Source organism: Molothrus ater, chromosome 1 (genome assembly GCF_012460135.2).
Source record: "Molothrus ater isolate BHLD 08-10-18 breed brown headed cowbird chromosome 1, BPBGC_Mater_1.1, whole genome shotgun sequence".
Taxonomy (NCBI): domain Eukaryota; kingdom Metazoa; phylum Chordata; class Aves; order Passeriformes; family Icteridae; genus Molothrus; species Molothrus ater.
The window spans coordinates 81,171,508-81,190,397 of NC_050478.2; the positions used below are offsets into that span (position 1 = coordinate 81,171,508).

Below are 18,890 nucleotides of genomic sequence, written 5' to 3' on the forward strand. Positions count from 1 at the left end.
ATTAACCCTTAAAAACAATAGCCTGTTGCATATTCATACACTTCGTACATGATGCATAAATTCTATTCAAACACAGGATTCTGTCTGGTCATCGTCACCTTCTTCCTCTGAATCCTGACAGCGCCTTCGAGGCGGGAAGAAGTTTGTTTCTTCTGATAAGAGGGCAATAAATTCTTTTTCTCTGAAAGATTTAGGTGTCCTGTGGCTGCTATCTCGCTGCAAGTCCTTTCTTTAAAAAAAAAGGTATCCTACATAGCATAGTTTCTATTTTAACATTTTTTATAACCCAAAACTATATTTAACACACTACTTAACAGAATTAATACAGCATTATTTTCTAACACAACACATATAGTATTCATTTTAATTTTTGAGAAAATCCAATCATAAAATATGCATTTTTCACACTAACCATGCTCACAATGCAACTGATTAATCTTAACTGTCCAGCTACCGGATACTAATTTTTAAAAAATAAAAGGCAAAGCTCAACTCTGCCCCCTCCGCACCCCGTGCCGGGCCGGGTGCCGCCCCCTCGGAGGCGGGAGCGCCCTCAGCGAAGGCGGCGCCGGGGCCGCCCCTCTCGGTCACGGGGCTGCGCGGTGCGGCGATGGCGGCGCCCGGCGCAGCGATGGAGTCTCCCAGCGCCGTGTGGCTCGGCGGGGACCCGGTGAGGCGGCGGGGCCTGCGCGGGGCAGGGCGGCGGGGCCGGCGTGGCGGGGCTGACCCGTGTCCCCTCGCAGGTGGAGTGGGTGCTGTGCCCCTATGATGTCCATCACCGTGTTCCCCGCGCGTCGCTGGAGAGGCACGCGGCGTCCTGCCGGCTCCGCAGGATGGGGTACTCCGCCGAGGAGGAGGTGGGAGCGCGGCTCGGGAAGCGGGGCACGGGGCTGGCGCTGCTGCCCCGGGCGCGCCTGGGCTGCCACCGCCGCTCGGCAGCCCCGGGCCGGGCCTTGACCGAGCCCTTTGGTCCCGCAGGCCGAGATGTACGACTCCAGCTTTTTCTACGGAAAGCTGAAGGTTCCTAGCATCGCCATGGGTGAGCGGCAGCGGGGGCTCCGCCGGACGGTGCGGCACACGCGGCTGGGGCTGAGGAGGGACCCCCGGGGAGTGCAGAGGATGAGGGGCCATGGGGAGGTCCCGGGGAAGGACAAAGATGTGGGACTAAGGAGGCCGGGTCCTCACGATAGCACAACCCCGCTGCCTTGGCAGCTGTAAGCTCCCCAAGACCTCCTGAAAACCTTCAGTGTTTCAATCAGTAGGTTAGTTTTCTCAAATTGTAATTTGCAATTTGCCTTATTTTACCGTCTTTATGCATCTGTCACTGTGTAATTCTATTCTGTAGATCACTTTTATATTTTCGTCTTAAAATCTAAGGAGGATCTGTTTTGTCCTCTTAGGAGTTTCTTCCTATGTTCTCAGTCCTCACTCTTGCATCAAATGCAGAAAAGTGTATTAAAATGAATGCTAAGAAGGTGGGGAAGCTGTCTGTAGAATTTGGAGATAAAGCAATGGTACAGAGAGCAATATACATACATTTCTTTTTCCATATCCTTGTAACCCAGAAATGCATTTTTTTCTTAATTTTCTCCCCTCATTTCAAATATGTAATAGATGAAAATTGCATTTTTAGTTCAAATGAATGAAACAATGATGTTTTGTACCATACCATAAGTCTTATAATAGAGGTTGGGGAATAAAGACTAACCCAATCAAGTACCCAAAAACTTGATGTAAAACTGGTATGATTTTATTTTTTTCTCTGCCTGCAGATAAAGATCTACAGTTTCACATTGTTAAGCAGGCTAGAGCCCAAAGTATGAAGGAAGGTTCAGGCTACAGTGAAGGTAAGGAGCAAGAAGATACTGATGTGCTTTCACCAGCCTCCTGTGGAGAGCTGCCCTTGTCTCCCTCCTTACTGCTTCCTTCATTCCTCTCATTCCACTGAGAACTGCTGTGAGGAATTTCACTTCATTTATTCTTAATATTCTTTCCCCTGCACATCTTGGAGCATGATTACTTTCTATACTTGGGGCAACTAGATGAGAGACTTTGAGTTTGTTGTGGCTGTATCTCTTATTGCCTTCAGGACTGAAAAAACCAAACAACAGGCTGGTTACTATGTTGGACTGTTTCAAGACTGAACTAATATTTGTAAAAGAACTATGCTGGCACATTTGCAAATGTGATGTTGTCCTCTGTCACTGCTCCAAGATCACTAATTCCTTTACATTTCATTTTTCAGTGGGTTTTGTGACCAGACAGGGGACCAGGCTAGGATGGAGTTTTTGAAGGTTCACATTTAGATCAAGCAGAAAAATAGGGCTCCCTGTGGAATCTGTTGAGCTTTAGTATATGGTTGAGAAATTACTGCAACACCTGAAAGAACACTTGCTCTCTGTAGACTTTGGGTTGTTAAACATATATAGGCAGAAGGAAAAGTAACACTGAAACTTTTCTGACAGTGAAATACAGCACTTGCTCAGGACAGCTTTTCATGTTTTCTTTGTTTCTCTGGCATAGCAAATAGAGGCTTAATGGACAGTTGCTTGGAAGTGTTTTGAGCATGTGAGGTGCATTTCCTCTGAAGGGAAGTGGGAACTCATTAATTTGACACAACCACGTCCAAGTAGAGAAGCAGCAGATAAACCCTTTGTGGAGTGGTTCATTGCAAAGGTGCACCAGTGAGCCACTAGATGCCAGTGTTCACTGCCCAGATTGCCCTGCAAGCTTGCCTTTCTCTGAGGATAACACTAAAACTGCATCGGTGCTTTTCATTGTGACAACTTGGCCTGTCGTAAGATTTGTAAAGGCTTTGGCAACAGAAACAAATGAAAAATAATTTTTCATTGTAAATTTCCTTTTTGACTCACTGTCTCAAAGGAGAAGATTTTCTTTCTTTGTTTTCTTTTTTCAATTCTAACCATATTTAGAATATTAGCATAACTATATTGTTGAAAAGAAAAATTTGTCTCAATCACAAGTTGTGTAATTCTTCTGAAATCACAAGCATGTAATTATCAGTGCATTTTTATGGACTTCTGTGACACTGTAAGAACAGTGCATTTTAAAAAGAGACTTCTAATTTTTGTGTTTAAATTCATTTGTTCATGTTAGAACAGTTCTGGTTTAGGTTCCAAGTACAGTAATGATGAAATCTTGTATTTTAGGTTTGTTTGAGAGTTACTGTGGTTTCTCTTCCTCTTCTTTGGTGTCATTAGTGATAGTAGGATGTGAAAGATTGCCCAGCTTCCATTGAGAGCTGAATAATCTGGAGAAGCTCTAGGTTTGCTGTTGTTGCATACCCCGTTCTTATGTGTTGGCTCTGCTGTCTGTCTGGAGATGTGTGGGATTGTGTTGGGGGAGGCAGGATTATGGAGGTCAGATCAATGGTTGCAGGAAAATTTAAAGTTTTTGACTCAAATGGTGTTCTGCTGGCAATGTCCTAGAGGATTACAGCCTGTGTCTTTGTGGAAGTCACTTAACTGCTGTTGCAGTGGATTGAGAATGGATTAATTTGTTTGGAGGCATGTGTGTTTTAACTGGGGAATGGGAAAGAAAGTGTTCAGGCAGTGTGCTTGTTTCCGTAGCTTTAAGTCAGTTATCTGATCTGGAGCACTTTGAAAGTGCCTTTGCAGTACTTTTAGCTATAAATCCCAGTGTCAGTCTGTTATAAAAGCTCTGTAGGGAAGGTGACAGTGTGAGTGAGACTGATTTTCACAGTGCTTGGTTATCTAGTCTCCTAGAAGCTCTCATTCTTGTTGGCAGAACAGGTATTTTGCAGCTAGCACTTTACATAACATTTTAGGAGTAAGATAAACCCACAAGTTAGAGCTGCAGCCTCTTTTGATTTAGTTTGTAAGCCAAAAGTGAAACTCATGGGAAATTATAGAGGTCGTTTCGATCTAATCTAGTATGATTCCTTTGTGGGATATGAAAACTGTATCTGTGTAAGCAGTCAAGAGGGGTTTTACAGCCTGAAGGGGGCTTAGGAGGGATCTTTGTGTATTTTCATCTTTTCAAATTAAGAAGGTTGAAACTTCTTACAGATACATAGGGGAAGGATGAAAACAGCCTAGGAGTTTACGGCATTGTTTGTTTGTTGAGCTTCTTGCTATTTTCCTGCATAATTATGCTGCTTTACAAGTAACAGCTCTCTGTCCAACCTCCAGGTTCTTACTCATTACTGCCCATAGAAGTTCCTCAAAACCACAAGCGTTTCACCTGTGACCTGACCCAAGCTGACCGCCTTGCTCTTTATGATTATGTTGTTGAGGAGACAAAGAAACAGAGGTCCAGATCCCAGATTACAGAAAATGACAGTGATCTCTTCGTGGATTTAGCAGCAAAAATCACCCAAGGTTTGAAGAATGATCTGTTGTTGAATTTATGGCTCAGAACTTTCACTTTGTCCAGTTGCGTGAGTTTTGTTGATAGCCAAACAGAATTGATTGTGGGGTTTTTTTTTGTTTGTTTTTGTGTTTGTTTTTTTTTTTTTTTTGTGGAGAGCATACTGTTCTTAAAAGCTACAACAAAGATCCAGGATCACAAAATGCTAGTTTGTTGTCCTTTGTGGTGTTTACCTTGTTGGAAAACCTCAGTGCTCTGCCCTTGGCACATGTATTATGGGTATCTCAGTGGATGGATCTTCTGTCTTTGCTGCAGCTGTCTCCAGGTTGATTAATGTTGCCACTGTGCTGTGCAGCTAACAGTTATTTGCTGTAAGACATGATGAGATTAAAGATTGCTTAAGAGTAAAAGCTGAACAGGAGAGGTTGGCAGTCATCCAGGTGGAGCTCTTGAGAAACATACCTTGGTGTTGGTCTGGGACCTCTCATCCCTGTTGAGTCATGCCAGTTTGTAACTACCAAGTGCAGCAAAAGCATCTGTGTCACCCTGCAGGCCCTGCTGTGCCTAGGAGGTGTGACAGTGCTTGGCATCTATGCAGGTAACTTTTTTACAGAATCTGGCTTTCTCATTCTGTGTCTTAGTGTAATACTGGCTTTGAAAACATGACTCATATTTAGAAGGCATTTGACCAAATCACCAGCCTGTATTTTGGTGTGGATCACAGTTTGGAGACTGAGATCACATAACAGCATTTGCTTGGTGGCTTTTTACTTGTGTGTAAGCAGCCAGCAAGAAGGTTGGAGGAGGAAGCTTGAGATAAATTCACCATAGTTACTAAATACAGGAGGAGCTTGAGAAAGAACACAATTATTTTATGTCCTGAGCATACAAGGCCTGTGTACTGCAGGTGCTAACATCCTGCTAATGACCATTTGTTTTACTCCCAATTTTTTGCTAGATGACAGTCAGAAAGGTCCGAAGTCCCATCTTGAAATTCTGGCTGAAATGCGAGATTACAAAAGGCGGCGGCAGTCATACAGAGCTAAGAATGTTCATATAACAAAGAAGTCCTACACTGAGGTGAGATGGGAAAAAAAAGGCTTTTTTGCACAGAAGTGCTTATTATACATCGGCATGAACAACTACATATGCTTTCAAAGACAAATAATATGTCTTTCTCTGCTTCTTGTATCCTGCTTTGTTATTGTTGCAAACTGTAGAGAAATTATTTTGGTTTGTTGCAGCAAGTTATGAATAATGAGCATTTCTAACTGCTAAGGTTTGAATGTGAAAATGCCAGCAAGACATAGCTCACTATCATAAAACGGTGCTATTTAAATTTATGCTGAAACATTTTTCTGCAAATAAGACTTTCCATTCAAACATCTGATGTACAGGGTTTGGGGGAGATTTTTGTGAGGTTAGGGTTTTTTTTGAGATGTTTACAGTTTGTTTAGTGCTAGTTCAGGCACTACCATGACATGTTTGTTTTTAATATATCTTAATCTCCAGGTGATTCGGGATGTGATTGGTGTGCATATGGAAGAACTCAGCAATCAGTGGCAGGAGGAGAACAGGTTGGATAATTCAGAGATATGTGAAGGAGGGAAGTCAAAGTCTTCAGGAAGGTATGCCAAAGATGACAGCTTCTTCAGGCATGAAGCAGGTTGTAATTTTATCTTACCACCTTCTTCTAATAGCACATATCAACATATATCTGAGTCATATGCACGGTTTATTTTATACTAATTCTATTAAGTCTTGTTTGAGAAACTCTGCCTGCATGGAGGATGGAGAAAAATTAATAAGTATCTTTCTTTCAGAGGTAAGTAGGTTAGTTGCAAGTGATTCAGCTGAACAGCTAGTTTCTGGTGGAGGTGGGGGATGAATAGTGCTCCCTCTGTGCCCAAATGTGTATATATGTTGTAGCTGGTTACAGAAGGACACTTGGAAATACAAGTATACAATTTCTTACCCTTCCCTACTACATGACATGTGCTAGATATATTACACCTCAGAGTAGAAGTTTCCATAACATAGGAAATATGGGGAGGCTTTACAGTTCTTATCCCTGCAAATGCTGCTGTGCTAATTGGGAGGGTGTTGTAGTATACATATTTCTGCTGTGTCAAGCAACACTGCATACCCTTCCACATGTTGGTCACTGAAGTAAACATGGAGTCATGACCTAGTGATTGCCTATTTGTGCCTCTTCAGCAGGTCTTTGAGAGGAGAATGTTTTTGAAACACTCTAGAAAGTGACACTCTGTTACCAGCATTAAAATGAAGATGAATGGGTGGCAGAGCACTGGAACAGTCTGCCCAGGGAGATCCTGGAGTCTCCCTGTCTAGAGAAATTCAAAACCCACCTGAACAGGTTCCTGTGTAACCTGCTCTAGGTGACCCTGCCTTGGCACAGGGAGTGGATTAGATCTCCAGAGGTCCCTTCCAACCCTAACAATTCTGTGATTCTGTCAGATCAGGACTTAGGTTCTCCAGCTGTAGGTTGCAGCTTAAGACAGGTGCTTGAAGAGTTAAAAGATTTGAAGCAAAACAGAGTGAACCCCTTCTACTGCCTCCTGTTTGACAAGCAAAGGTGTTATGGAGCAGTGTTCATAGGAAATAACTGGGTTAGAATGCTGAGATATGCACATGGACTTTGGGCCTCTTTTGGGAGGTATTGCATTTCTTAGAGAGATAGGCTTAATAAAAGATATGTCTTTTGTCTTACATCAGTAGTATGTCACTATATTACAAAACTGGTACTGGAAGCAGTGACTGTGAAACTGTTTTTATGGATTAAAGTCACTTAAGTTTGTTTTCAGAAGGGAGGACAGGCGGTCAGCTTCAGTGGACTCGCGGCAGTCTGGGGGAAGCAGTAGGACACGGAGTGCACGAGACACAGGAGAGACACCAGCAGGAGTCCAAGTAAACGGAGGAGGAGTCGTGAGAGAGGCAAAGACAGAGACTCTCGGAGAAAAAGAGAGAGGTGAGCAGAAACACTGACAGCTGACTCCTGCTTCCCAATCAAGCAGCTGTAGCCATTTTCTTTGAGAACATAGTGCAGAGGTTGAGAATGTCTCATCCAGTGAAAAAGCTGGGCTAACCTCATGTGCAGTATGACAAGTCAGTGGTATGAGGCTACTAATACTAAACAGAACATACTGTGAAATCACAAACTGTGATCCAGACTTCAGAATTTACTGACACATCTGAAAGGTGGCACTTCCTGCAGTATGCTTGCAGGGTTGCAACAGTACTGTAACAGGCTGTTGATTTTACTCCTTGAGCAGTATGGTTAAGGGACAGCATGTTTCTCATCCACAACTAAGTGCCTGTCATGTCTAGTGATGATTTCTGCTCTAGTTTGCTCTAGAGACCTTAATAAATAGTATTATTAACCTTTCCACATTAGATGCTTCAAAACAATGCTGTTGCTCTTCAGTACATCTGGACATACAATTTAGCAAAAGAAAACAAATCTAGGCCACAGCTTGTAATACCATCACCAAAGTTGATACTTACATCTGCAGGCCCACAGGTGTGTGTGACCTATGTTTGAGCAGACATGACAGGGACTGTTGTGCAGAAGAAATGCTGCCTTGCCCTTGTTGTTTGGGTAAATGCATTACATAACTGCATGGATGGCAATGATGGCTTGTCTCAAAGCTGGCTTCATTACACCGTGATGCCGTTCATCCTAAACTAATTGCCACTCTGGCACTGCATGACAAGGCTTGATTAAAGCAGCACGGAAATTCACCTGTCTACGAGCAGTTTACTTTCTTTCCTTAGAGGAGGACATGGCTACATTTAATGAGAGCTTGCCATTTTCCAAGTTGTTTTTTTCTCTTCAGACTCTCACTCTGAGCCTAACAGCCCACACAATGTTTATGTTTTTGTTTCAGGGATGAAGACAAGTATTACAATCATAAAAGAAGAAAGTAGGAACAAGAACCTGATGATTCTGTTTGTCAGCTGTTCAAAACATAACTTCCACAAGAACTATTGTTACTGCTGTTTCGCCCAAGACAGTAAAGGTGTGCACATAATATTGGTGTTGCATCACACCTGTGCTGCTTGGAGACGAAAAAGTGCTACAGTTTGTCAGGATGGAAGCAGTGTATTTCAGATAATGTGTAAATCTGTAACATTTATACATCTGTTAATAAATTATATTGATCTGTCATGTATTTGAGTTATTCTCACAAGGCTGAAGAATAAACTTTATGAGAGGCTGTACTTACTGGCCTTCCTGCCCCATAAGTAGTGGATATAGAACAGAGCTAATGCCTGGAGTCCAGATCAGTTACAAACAGGGAAGGCATGAAGAGAGCTCCCTCTCCTACCGAACAGTGTTACCTCTAGGTGCTATTCCCTACTTACAGCATGTACCAGAGGGCACATTTCAGAGTTCTCCAACAGGATAAAACATCTTCAACTGCCGCTGGTGTTAAATGGACAATAACACAAAAGTTAGTGTTCCCAAGCTCATGCTCAAAGAAAATTCAGAACAATATAATCTGGCAAAGGTGATGAGAATGTAGCTCTCCACAGAAGCTAGGGGGGAGGCACCAAGGACACTTGGAGTATTGCTGAGTACCATATTCAAACAGCAGGTGCATTTCCTTTCAGCAACTAACATACATGTGTTTGTGATAGAGGTTGCTAAAACAGACTTAAAACATGCAGGTAAGTATTAAGGATGTACTGTTCTGTTAATTCCTCACACAATCTACTTCAGCAAGGTCAGTCACCATCAGCCAAGCTTCTTGTTTCAGCAAAGTAAACAACTATAAGAACAAGATCCATCTTTCCTAAAATACTTCTGTTTGTTCAATTTGCCAAGAAAGGGCACTTCATGTTTCTCGTGGTTGTGGCCTCAGTCAAAGGGAATCTTTCCAGTTTTACTGTAGCCTCTAGTATCCTCTTTCATATCTCAGTTGTTTCTGCAATTAAGTGTGATTATCTGTCAGTAAATATTTGGTCTAGTTTTGATGGATTTAGGCTTCTATACCTGCTACAGCAGTTTAACCAAACAACTCTGTGTAAGGTATTCCTTGCCTGCGTGATAAATGCAGTAGCTTTACCTGTCAGAAAACAAAACACATTTTAAAAGATCTTTATTTAGACAAGTCTTTCCAAAAATGAAAAAAGGTATTTAAGTTCTAAAAGGCTTCTAATTAGAGGGAAAACAATATGGAACCACTGCAGTCCCTGCATTGGTTCTGTCTACCAGCTCAGCCACAGGGTTCTCATTAAGTTCTTTCAGTAGGGTCTGGTAAAACAGTTTAAATAGAGCATGTCCTGGCACACAAGCTGTATTTGTGCCAAAGTCAAAATGAAGTGAGAGCTACCAGAAGCATAATGAGAAATGCTCCAGTTACACCTGCCCTGGCTTAACTCAATTCCGTGTTTTACTTAATCAGTTATCAAATGTAGGTAGGAAGCTCGGTAACAAAACAACTTTTGCTCAATTCAATATCAGCAGATGAGTGAAGGGGTCGCTCCCTAGGAGCAGCCATCAGTGTCTGAGGTTGGAGAACAATATAGCCATGTATTATTCAATGAACATCCCCTGAAGGGCCATCTCAAGAGCAGGGTAAAGAAAAGGAAATGCCAGAGATCATGTTGTTCTGAAATGTGCAAATTATGGTACTTTGAACACAAATTATTTTCTTGAACTTATTTATTCCTTCTTTTATTTTTCTCACCTCATGCTGAAGAGTAGGGTTGGTAAGGTTGATCAATAAAATATGAAGGAGTATGGCAGGAAGTGTCTGATGAGTACCATGCCAGAGTGTTTGTCCCTGGAAAGGAATAAACCAAGATTTTTAAATGGCACTTTCACGTGGTAAATCCTAGTGTGTTGGTAAAGATACAATTTAGGGCTATATGAAATGCAATAAAAAGGGGATTTATGATCTGTTAAATCAAAGAAACAGCCCAGAAAATGCTGCTGGTCCCAGAACCAGGAATATGCAGATGTTACAAGTCTGTATATAATAGCTTCCTACAGGGAAAATTATACCATCCTGCAAAGGCTTCAATATTTCAGAGAAAGATGGATAAATAACAGTTTATCTTTTAACAGTGTAAACGCTGAAGTTGACAAAAAATAACTGTATATTTTTGATACAATCTTAGTCAATCCTTACTCCTGACATCATGGCTATGCCCAGAAGAAAATGGACTATTCACCTGAAATTAAAGGCTTATGGAGAACCCAGAGGCAATCGATACAATAAAATTCCTTGCACAGATTTTTACTTACGCTTTTTCTTTAATTTCATGGAGGAATGCATTAGTTTCTGTCTCTGATATCTCTCCATCAATACTGGCCAAATACAAATAAAGGAACGAGAATGTTTCAAAGGGGATTCGAGCTGCTCCACCTTCTGGGTCTCTTGTTAGGATCTCACAGGCCTGTTTCATTGAACTCAGCAAGGACTGCAGGGTTCCAGCAAGAAATGAAAGGAAAAGTATCAGAGCCATGAACATCCTTGCATATCATGGCAAAATCCACACTGAAAGCCATTAAAAGGGAGGGTAAATGAGATGAAGGTATCATCATTGCCTAGCTTCAAACCCCAAATTTACTCTCTAGTGCAGGCCCAAGGATGGAAACAATAATGTAGTTCTAGTAGAGGCCGGAGTAAAAAATACCAGAATCTTGTGATGGTTAAAGATTGCATAGGGTTATCTGAGCTCTCTCTCCATTAGGGCCAAATAGCTCTGTTCTGCTACTGTAAAAGCTCCAACATCACTGTATCTCGTAAAAGATCTTTTTGTGTGTGTGTATATCACCTCAATGGCTCTAAATGAATTCTCAGCAGCAGTTAAGATAGATAAGTCTACAACCCTCAGAAAATAAATATAGGTTTGGTGATTTTATTATGATATTATATTACATAATTCTTAGATTATATTTTGGCTGATAATTACCGTTTCCCCTATCTCTATGCAAGGAGAGATAACAGACAGTAGAAAAAGCACTGAGGCAAAGGCATTTAAAGAATATTTCAGTTTAGTCAATGGCCAATAGCATCCGAGTTACCTTTAAAACACATGCCTCAAATTATTAGTTCCAAATATACTTTGAAAAAATACTTCCTTAAATATGGTGTTGACAATCCTGTGCCTTATGCATGCTGAGCTATACTGGGAAAAGTGTTGAAAATTTCAGCATTGAGTTTCATTCAAAGACTGATTGGATGCCATTAAAGAAACAAACAAGTAAAACCACATGCGCCATATATATCCAAAATATAAAAGCACAAAACCAAACCCACACAGGCTTTCTTCCACCTAAGTCTTAATATTTTTCACTGCAACTTTTTCAAAATTTACTCATACATTTTCATTAACAAGCAAGCAATGTCTATGTAAAAAGATAGTATTTCCTACCAGTAGAATAGCACTATTTAAAATAAATGCAGTATCTGTTTAGGATCTAGAACACATGCCAGAGAAATGTCATTTTATAATCCTTTACCAGTTTTACTTAATGCATCTCCTCCCCTGGAAGGCTTCTCAGGGAAAAGACAGGCAGCTGACTCTATGATGGCCAACTCTACATTTTGCATTTGGCTACCTCTCTACTGTCCTTTCTGGTCCTGCCACCCCAATCTGCCACGGTCTCTCTCACAGCACAGCAAAGTTATTCATATCCATTTTGCCAACCTTGGAAGACAATTTAACAGGCTACCTGTGTGGTCATTTCTCCTTTTGTAAAGGCTTTTATAAAAATGTATTGATGCTTTAAAAAAAGATGTTTCAGACTGGTGCTCTTAAGAAGTTCATATTTGTCTACTCTTGTATCTCAACCATGACCCTGTTTGACTGTGAACACAATTTACAGCTGCAGGAAATTAATGTAAATTTCTCATGTATGTCTTTCTCTCCGGTTTAGGAAACTCAGATCTAGGTTTAATTATGTAGTATTGAAATCAAATAATTCACTTAATATCCAAAAGGATGGTGAGATAGTGAATTTTAGTCTGTCTAGCTCCATTAGAATGATGTTCCTGTGACTCCATTTTTAGTTTTGGTTTATTTGGGTTTTTTTGCAGGAAAGAGTGGTTGTTTTTTTTTAGATAAGTAATGTTGCTGTTACTATTTTTAAATGAAGAAAAGAGCCCAGATGACAAGATTATTTTGGGAGGGAGACTGGAACCAAGAAATACAAATTTGAAATAAAGACAGACAGACAGATGGACAGACAGATGGACAGACAGATGGATAGATAGACAGACAATTGCACAATTGCATCGCCAGGCCAGGTTAACATTCAGGCCTTCCAGATATTGCAACATTCACAAAAATTATTTCACATATATTTTCTTTTTAGTACCTCTTCTTCCCTACTGTAGAAATCATTAGAAGTATTATACTTTATAAGAACATCAGCTTAATGCATTTTATAATCTTTCATTCTGTTGAAATGCTCTGCTGAGATTTTATTACTGACATTAAAAGAATTAAGTGCAGATGTAGTAACATTAAGTGCTGCTGAGAAAATTTAATTGGCTACACAATCAATTAAAAATTGGTTCTTTAATTTCTCTCTTCAGTTCTCCTTCATGGATATTGACACTGATGCCATCAGCATCATTCCTCCATCATCCTCTCTCACACAGTACAAGCTCCCTGTAGACACACTTGCTCTTCCACTGAGGACTTAGCCATCCTTCTGGTTAAGTTCCCCAGACCAAAATCTGATGGACAACAGAAGTAAACACTCAAGCCACTTTACCAGCTGCTGCAAAAGCAATCACCATTCCTCAAATCCATCTGCATTAATTGTACTATGGTCTATCTTGCATATGGATCCCAGGCAACCCCTTGTGTTTGGATATGAGGGCTCCAGCTGTGAACGTACCCCACCAAGCACGCTGCACCCAAGTGCCAGAAACTTCATCCATTCCACCTCCTCGCCAAAACTGTCCAATTGCAGGATAGCTTCCAGCTGCTCCTCTGGCAAGCCCAAATGCTTCCATTTTTCCCTCAGTTCTGCAATGGCCACCATGTCTTTGGAAGAAAGCTATGAACAAAATCATGGTACCACAATAAGAACTCTGAAAACCAGAACGAATTTAAGAACACTGTCTCCCCAAAATACTTCAAATACTTGACAGTCTCTCTCCCCAGCCATCTCCAACACATCAGCATTCCTCAATAGCATTGTGCATTTGATAAAGAACAGCTTGTACCTGTTTGTGCAAGACCTTAAGGAGTCCTGGGGTCAAACCAGCATCTTTTTTCCCTGTTGTTAATGGCATTTCGAGCCTCTCCTTCACAGGAAGGGGTTCACCTTTAGATAAGGCTGAAAAATACCTAAGGGAATGGAAAGAGCAACACACCTCAATGCCCATGGCCATTACAAACTGCACAGAAGTAAATTCTCTTACAGTTCAGTGTAAGAGTCTGCAGGCTCCCCCACAGGAGCAGCAGCAACTGGTAAGCTGCCTACATGCACAGCTCCTATATTCTGTGCCCAAAACCCACAATCTTTAGACTTTACTTGCCCCTTTTCATTACACTCTAATAATTCTTAAGGCATTTAACTTATTTTGTGCATGATATATTCAGTTCTTTTAATTGATGAACCTGAGTATTTATCTGTTTAACATTCCCCTCGTGGACTACTCAAAATGTACACCTGCCTATTCACATTGCAATTCTCTTCTCAGTATTTCTGCTATTTCTGTCTACTCCAAAATAAAACTTAAGAGCAGAGCATAAAGGGCATTGGATGCACATCCTTTTAATTATAAGGCTGTCAACCTTAAGAACTGCCTCTGCCTTAACTGGCCAACAAACTGAATTGTGCAAGAAAAACTCAGTTTTTATTCAGGTGCATCTAATTTACAAGCTTCTCCACCTGTCCCGCCTCATCTGCCCTGGTCATCCCTGTCCATGTTCAGGCTATCCCCTGCTGTGCAAACACCTGCTAAAATACAGCAGGCAGCACTCCAGAACTGAATTAGTGTGACTATAGAAACAGATGCACAGTATACATGCACAGATAACACCCGGCCTATTTTTCAGCCAGATCCAGTTCCTCATCTGATGATTCACAGGCACAAGCACTACAACAGCAGCAGCACGCGTGAAGCCACAGCTTTGCTCTGCGTTGCACGGCTTCCAGGGACAGATCTTGCTCCGCCAGGTCGGGAGCATGCTCCAGAGAGAGGGGCTGCGATGGGCAGCCGCAGGAGGATGGCAGCAGACGCAATCCTGCGGGGCTGCCCCCGTCGAGCTGCTGCAGTGCTCAGGCAGAGCTCGGGGCTGGCCCTGCTCTCGCAGCGCCAGTCCCAGCAGGCTCCGGCTGCACACGTAGCCGCACCTCACCTCCACCACATTCCTAGAAACGCCACACCATTGTAAGGTGGTCCTGCTGGCTTCCTCCAACACTGCAGCGGTAACAACTCAGCTTCAGATTATTTTCTTTCTAACAGACAAGCCGGACTCCAGCCTGGCTGTGTTAACAGCCTCCCCTCCCTCACAGGGTGCAGAAGTTTTGCAAGTCCCCCCAGCTGAGAACATCTCACAGATACCTTTCAAGAGCTTGCCCACACAAACCATAGGGCAAGAAAAAATTATAGTGAGTAGTTGAGTAAAAGAAACAAGATGTTAAATGAGAAACATTTAAACATCTAAATCAACTTTATAGCAAGAGATTTATTATGCCGATTATCACTTCAAAGGTGCAATTTTTCAGGCACTTTTCCCAGAAAGAAAGAAGAGAAATCTAACCAGGCTTAAGAATTAGAAAGCTAATGTCTATTTTTTCCTTTAAATTCCAAGAACTGAATCTCAGATGAGAGAAGAAAAACCAAACCAAACCAAACCAAACCAAAAGGAAAAAGAGTTGGTCTTTCAGATAGAAAGACTAATAACAAAAATAAAATTAAGATGCATTTTTCTGTATGGAAATCCAGCTATTTCAGAAGTAAGCCAGCCCTAAACCTCAAGGAAACAGAAAAGAAATAAAATAAATAAAATTTTTAAAAGGCTTACATGCTGCATTACTACACAGAAGTGTATTTGTAATGTATATGCTGATGCAATATTCAAAACTGTGTCCACTATACAATAAAGAGGAGAGTGAGGTTTTGAGGGCCCATATGTAGAGCTCTCTGTTGTTAGGTGAACATCATACTTACGCAGCTGCCCACTGCAAAACATCAAAAGGCTGAGTCCTAATAGCAGCTTTAGTAAATTGCTTCAGAATATCGGGTAGCTCCGGGGGGATTTTGATCTGCTGAGCACAGAACATGGTTTCTGGAAGAGGCATGGTGTCCAGTCACAAGGACCTGAAAGAAATAAAACAGCAGTTCACAGCTGCAGAATGTGAATGAAAAGCTGTGTGTGCACATGGGAGTGAATAGTGCCTGTCCCCAGATTTTCTCCTGTCCTACTTGACAGCTAGGGTTTCTGGGGTGCTGACAGATTTGGAAGGGTAAATAGACAAAGCCCTGTGTGGCTCTAGGATCTAAAAACCTTTATGGCTACACCAAGTAAAACACATCAGCTTGGGCACCAATCACAGGTGGGTGAGAACTACTGCTTTAACAGGTGACTTCAGACAGTTTTAAACTGATTTTTCTCCTCAAACCTACCACAACGAAAATTTGTAAAATGGGCAGTCCAGACAAGTCACACCACACATGCCAACATGAAAGGTATCTACACTGACAACTCACTACTGCATGCCAAGGAAAATCTTGGCATTTTTGTACAGATACCAGAATACGCAGATGAGCAAGTCTGTACTGTGTTTATGTATTCAGAAATGCTGTAGCAAAAAGTTACTAATTTGTGCTCGTGACAGACTTTACTTCAAACAATTACAGTGACGAACAAAACATTCATGTGTGCTGCAAGCACATATCACACTTTGCTCATACAGCTCTACAGGTGTATCTGTCTCATTCAGGATTTAACTCATTTGTTGCAAGGAATCCCGTTCCCCAGGATCCAAAAGAAGGGACAGAGATAGGCTATTGTATGGTTCTTCTCCCATAGCAATGGAGCGCATTCAGTGGGAAACTCTTCTCATCATTTCCAGGACAAACTATGGCATGCTTAAGTTGATTTAGCAACAAGAACCTAAGATGGTTAGTTGTTTGCAGAAAGGAGGAGCAGTAAAAGCAACAGCATTAAGAAAGTAATCAGGAATCATGTAACATTCCTTTATTCCTTTATAGACTTTTTAAAGATAAGAGTATCTGGCAGGTGGCTTTCTCACATTAATTTTCCTGTAGCAGAAAAGAAAAAAATTAAAAGTCAGGGATAGAGCAATGGAACTGCTGTGGCTCGAGGCTCCTTTGAGGATCAAGCCATATTTAGAGCGTTATTTATGGAGAAATACAGACAGGGTACAGCATCTTCATCAGTCCAATGCAGGCAATTTGCATCAGAAACAGACTTCGCAGTGCACATTTAATTACCACATTGGTCATGCACTTTCAGTAATGATTCAAAAACACAGCTCTAGCCAAGGAACAGAAGCTGAAGGCAAAAAAGCTGAGAATTTCAGGACAACAGAAAAACTCTGAGGAAGGAATACAGCTGCGTGTGCATGTACCCTTAGGAAGTAGTCAAATAAAAGAATAAAAATAAAATCAGAAAAAAAATGCATTCCGAGAGCTGCTTTTCTACAGTAAGCCATTAATCACAGAAGGGCAGTGGTGGCCAGAGACTTCTTGGAGGTCAGCTGGTCTGAACCCCTGCACAACCTATGAGCAGGGTGCCAAAGATTGATGTGCAGGTGTGTTCCAAGAATCTCCAAGGATGGAGGCTCCACACTCCCGTGGGCAACCTGTGCCAGTGCTTCGTCACCCTCACAGGGAAAGAAGGTTTCCTGATGTTCAGAGGGAACCTCCTGCACATATATACACACCTAATGGTCAAAAAAAAGCACAGCTAGGTCAGGCAGCCTCTGCACCCCTTCACCATGGGTTATTCTCGCTAGAGACAAAGAGCAGCTCACCACTTTCACTTCCTCTATCTAGTTAGCTCTAATTTTCTATTTTTTTCCTTCCACGCCCCCCAAGCCAGCCCCAGGTGTTCTGAAAACAAGGCCAAGGCGTGGCCGCACGCAGATGGGACCGGCCGAGCCCCGGCTGCCCGCGGCCCGTCCGCCCCGAGCTGCGGGGAGACACCGCCGGCGGGCAGCGGCCCCTCGCAGGCCGGAGGGAGCCCCAGGGCCGCCCACGGCCCCAGCGCCCCGGAGACCCCCGCGGAGGCCGCCCCGGGGCTCGGCGAAGGCCCGGACGCGGCTCCTCACCTGCCCCGCTCCGCGGCCCCGCTGCCCCGGCAACGCGGAGGGAGCGGCCGGGGCGGGGCAAAACTTGATGGCGGCGAGCTTTAAAGGGCAACAGCAGCACCTGCTCTTTGTACAAACTTTCGAAAAGGCCCAAACCATGGATGAGGAGACTGAATGTAAAGTTACGAACTTTACCTTCGTAAAGTCACAGACGCAGCCTGCAGGGTGGGTCGGAGTAGGCTGAGGCACAGCTGCGGGACATGAGCCAGCAGTGGGCCCAGGTGGCCAAAAAGGCCCGTGGCATCCGGCCTGTAACAGCAGTAGTGTTGCCAGCAGGATGGGGGAAGTGATTCTTCCCCTGTACACGGCCCTGCTGAGGCTACACCTCGAATCCTGTGTCCTCTCAATTCAGGGAGGAACTGGAGGATGCCGCAGGGAAGGGTGACAAAGCTGGACAAGAGCCTGGAGCACGAGTCCTATGAGGAACAGCTGGGGAAGGTAGGTTGTTTAGCCTGGAGAAGAGTCGTCTCAGGCGTAACCTTATTGCTCTGTACAACTGCCTGAAAGGAGGCTGTAGGCAAGTGAAGGTTGGCATCTTCTCCCAAGCAACCAGTGACAGAGTAAGAGGACACAGTCTTTAAGCTGTGGCAGGGGACATTAAAACATTTAGTTTGGATATTAAGAAGAATTTCTTCACAGAAGGGATGATTAGACAGTGGAAGGGTTGATCCAGGGAGGTATTAGAATCACCATCCCAGGTGGTGTTTAAGGAAAGAGTGTATGTAGCACTTTGTGCCATGGTCTAGGTGCTAGGGTGGTGTTCAGTCATAGGCTGGTCTTTATCTCAGACATCTTTTCCATCTTGATTGATTCTGTGAACATCTTAGCCCCATGTAAGTGGCAGAGCCCATGGCTGGGAAGGCTGGTTCCTGCAGGTGCCTGGGTTCCCTGTAGCCTGCTGGCCTCTGCATGTCCCCTGGCCACAAGGATGCTCTACTGGGTGAGCAGTGTTAGGGTGGCATGTCCATCTTGCCTTTGGCATTCTTGCACCTCCTTTCCTGGCTTGGATGAAATGTGAAGAAATGCTGAGTGAGCTGAAAAAGACAGGACAATGTATCCCCAAAAATTCCCTTGGAAACTGCTGCTTCCAAGGACAGCTCAGCCACAATCAACCTCTGCTGGTCAGGCTCCACAGTCCTGGACATTCAGGATAGCAGCACCACTGGCGAGTCTGCCACCATGGAGAGAGCACAGCCAGTGTCAGCAG

At 42.9% G+C, this 18,890-nt stretch overlaps 2 protein-coding genes across 3 annotated transcripts; one reads left to right on the plus strand and one right to left on the minus strand.

Annotated features, from left to right (window-relative positions):
* The first annotated feature begins 588 nt into the window (after window positions 1-588).
* Window positions 589-8,364, plus strand: SNRNP48 (small nuclear ribonucleoprotein U11/U12 subunit 48). The gene is given in 10 exon segments (XM_036404396.2): window positions 589-670; window positions 744-857; window positions 979-1,039; window positions 1,773-1,847; window positions 4,173-4,361; window positions 5,309-5,430; window positions 5,863-5,978; window positions 7,176-7,228; window positions 7,231-7,339; window positions 8,259-8,364. Coding segments are annotated over 10 exon segments (939 nt in total). The 5' UTR covers window positions 589-610; the 3' UTR covers window positions 8,299-8,364.
* ROPN1L (rhophilin associated tail protein 1 like) lies at window positions 5,432-17,671 on the minus strand. Of its 2 annotated transcripts, none has more exons than XM_054518515.1 (6): window positions 15,519-15,746; window positions 13,563-13,686; window positions 13,232-13,393; window positions 10,625-10,800; window positions 10,065-10,160; window positions 5,432-9,440 (listed from the first exon to the last, which is right to left on the minus strand). In XM_054518515.1, exons 1-5 carry the CDS (start codon window positions 15,647-15,649, stop codon window positions 10,097-10,099), a joined length of 657 nt encoding a protein of 218 aa, XP_054374490.1. In that variant the 5' UTR covers window positions 15,650-15,746; the 3' UTR covers window positions 5,432-9,440; window positions 10,065-10,096. The 2 variants fall into 2 exon arrangements, with proteins under 2 accessions (XP_054374490.1, XP_036260290.1); XM_036404397.2 differs by lacking the exon at window positions 5,432-9,440 and adding an exon at window positions 17,645-17,671 and having other exon boundaries at window positions 9,457-10,160; window positions 15,519-15,668.
* Between the last annotated feature and the right edge of the window lie 1,219 nt (window positions 17,672-18,890).

Coding starts and splice junctions, on each gene's coding strand:
- ROPN1L (XM_054518515.1), bottom strand. CDS start 15,649: ATGCCTCTTCCAGAAACCATGTTCTGTGCTCAGCAGATCAAAATCCCC. Junction 13,394..13,562: donor TTAAGGTCTTGCACAAACAG/GTACAAGCTGTT, acceptor TTTTGTTCATAG/CTTTCTTCCAAAGACATGGT. Junction 10,161..10,624: donor CATGAAATTAAAGAAAAAGC/GTAAGTAAAAAT, acceptor ATTCCTTTCCAG/GGACAAACACTCTGGCATGG.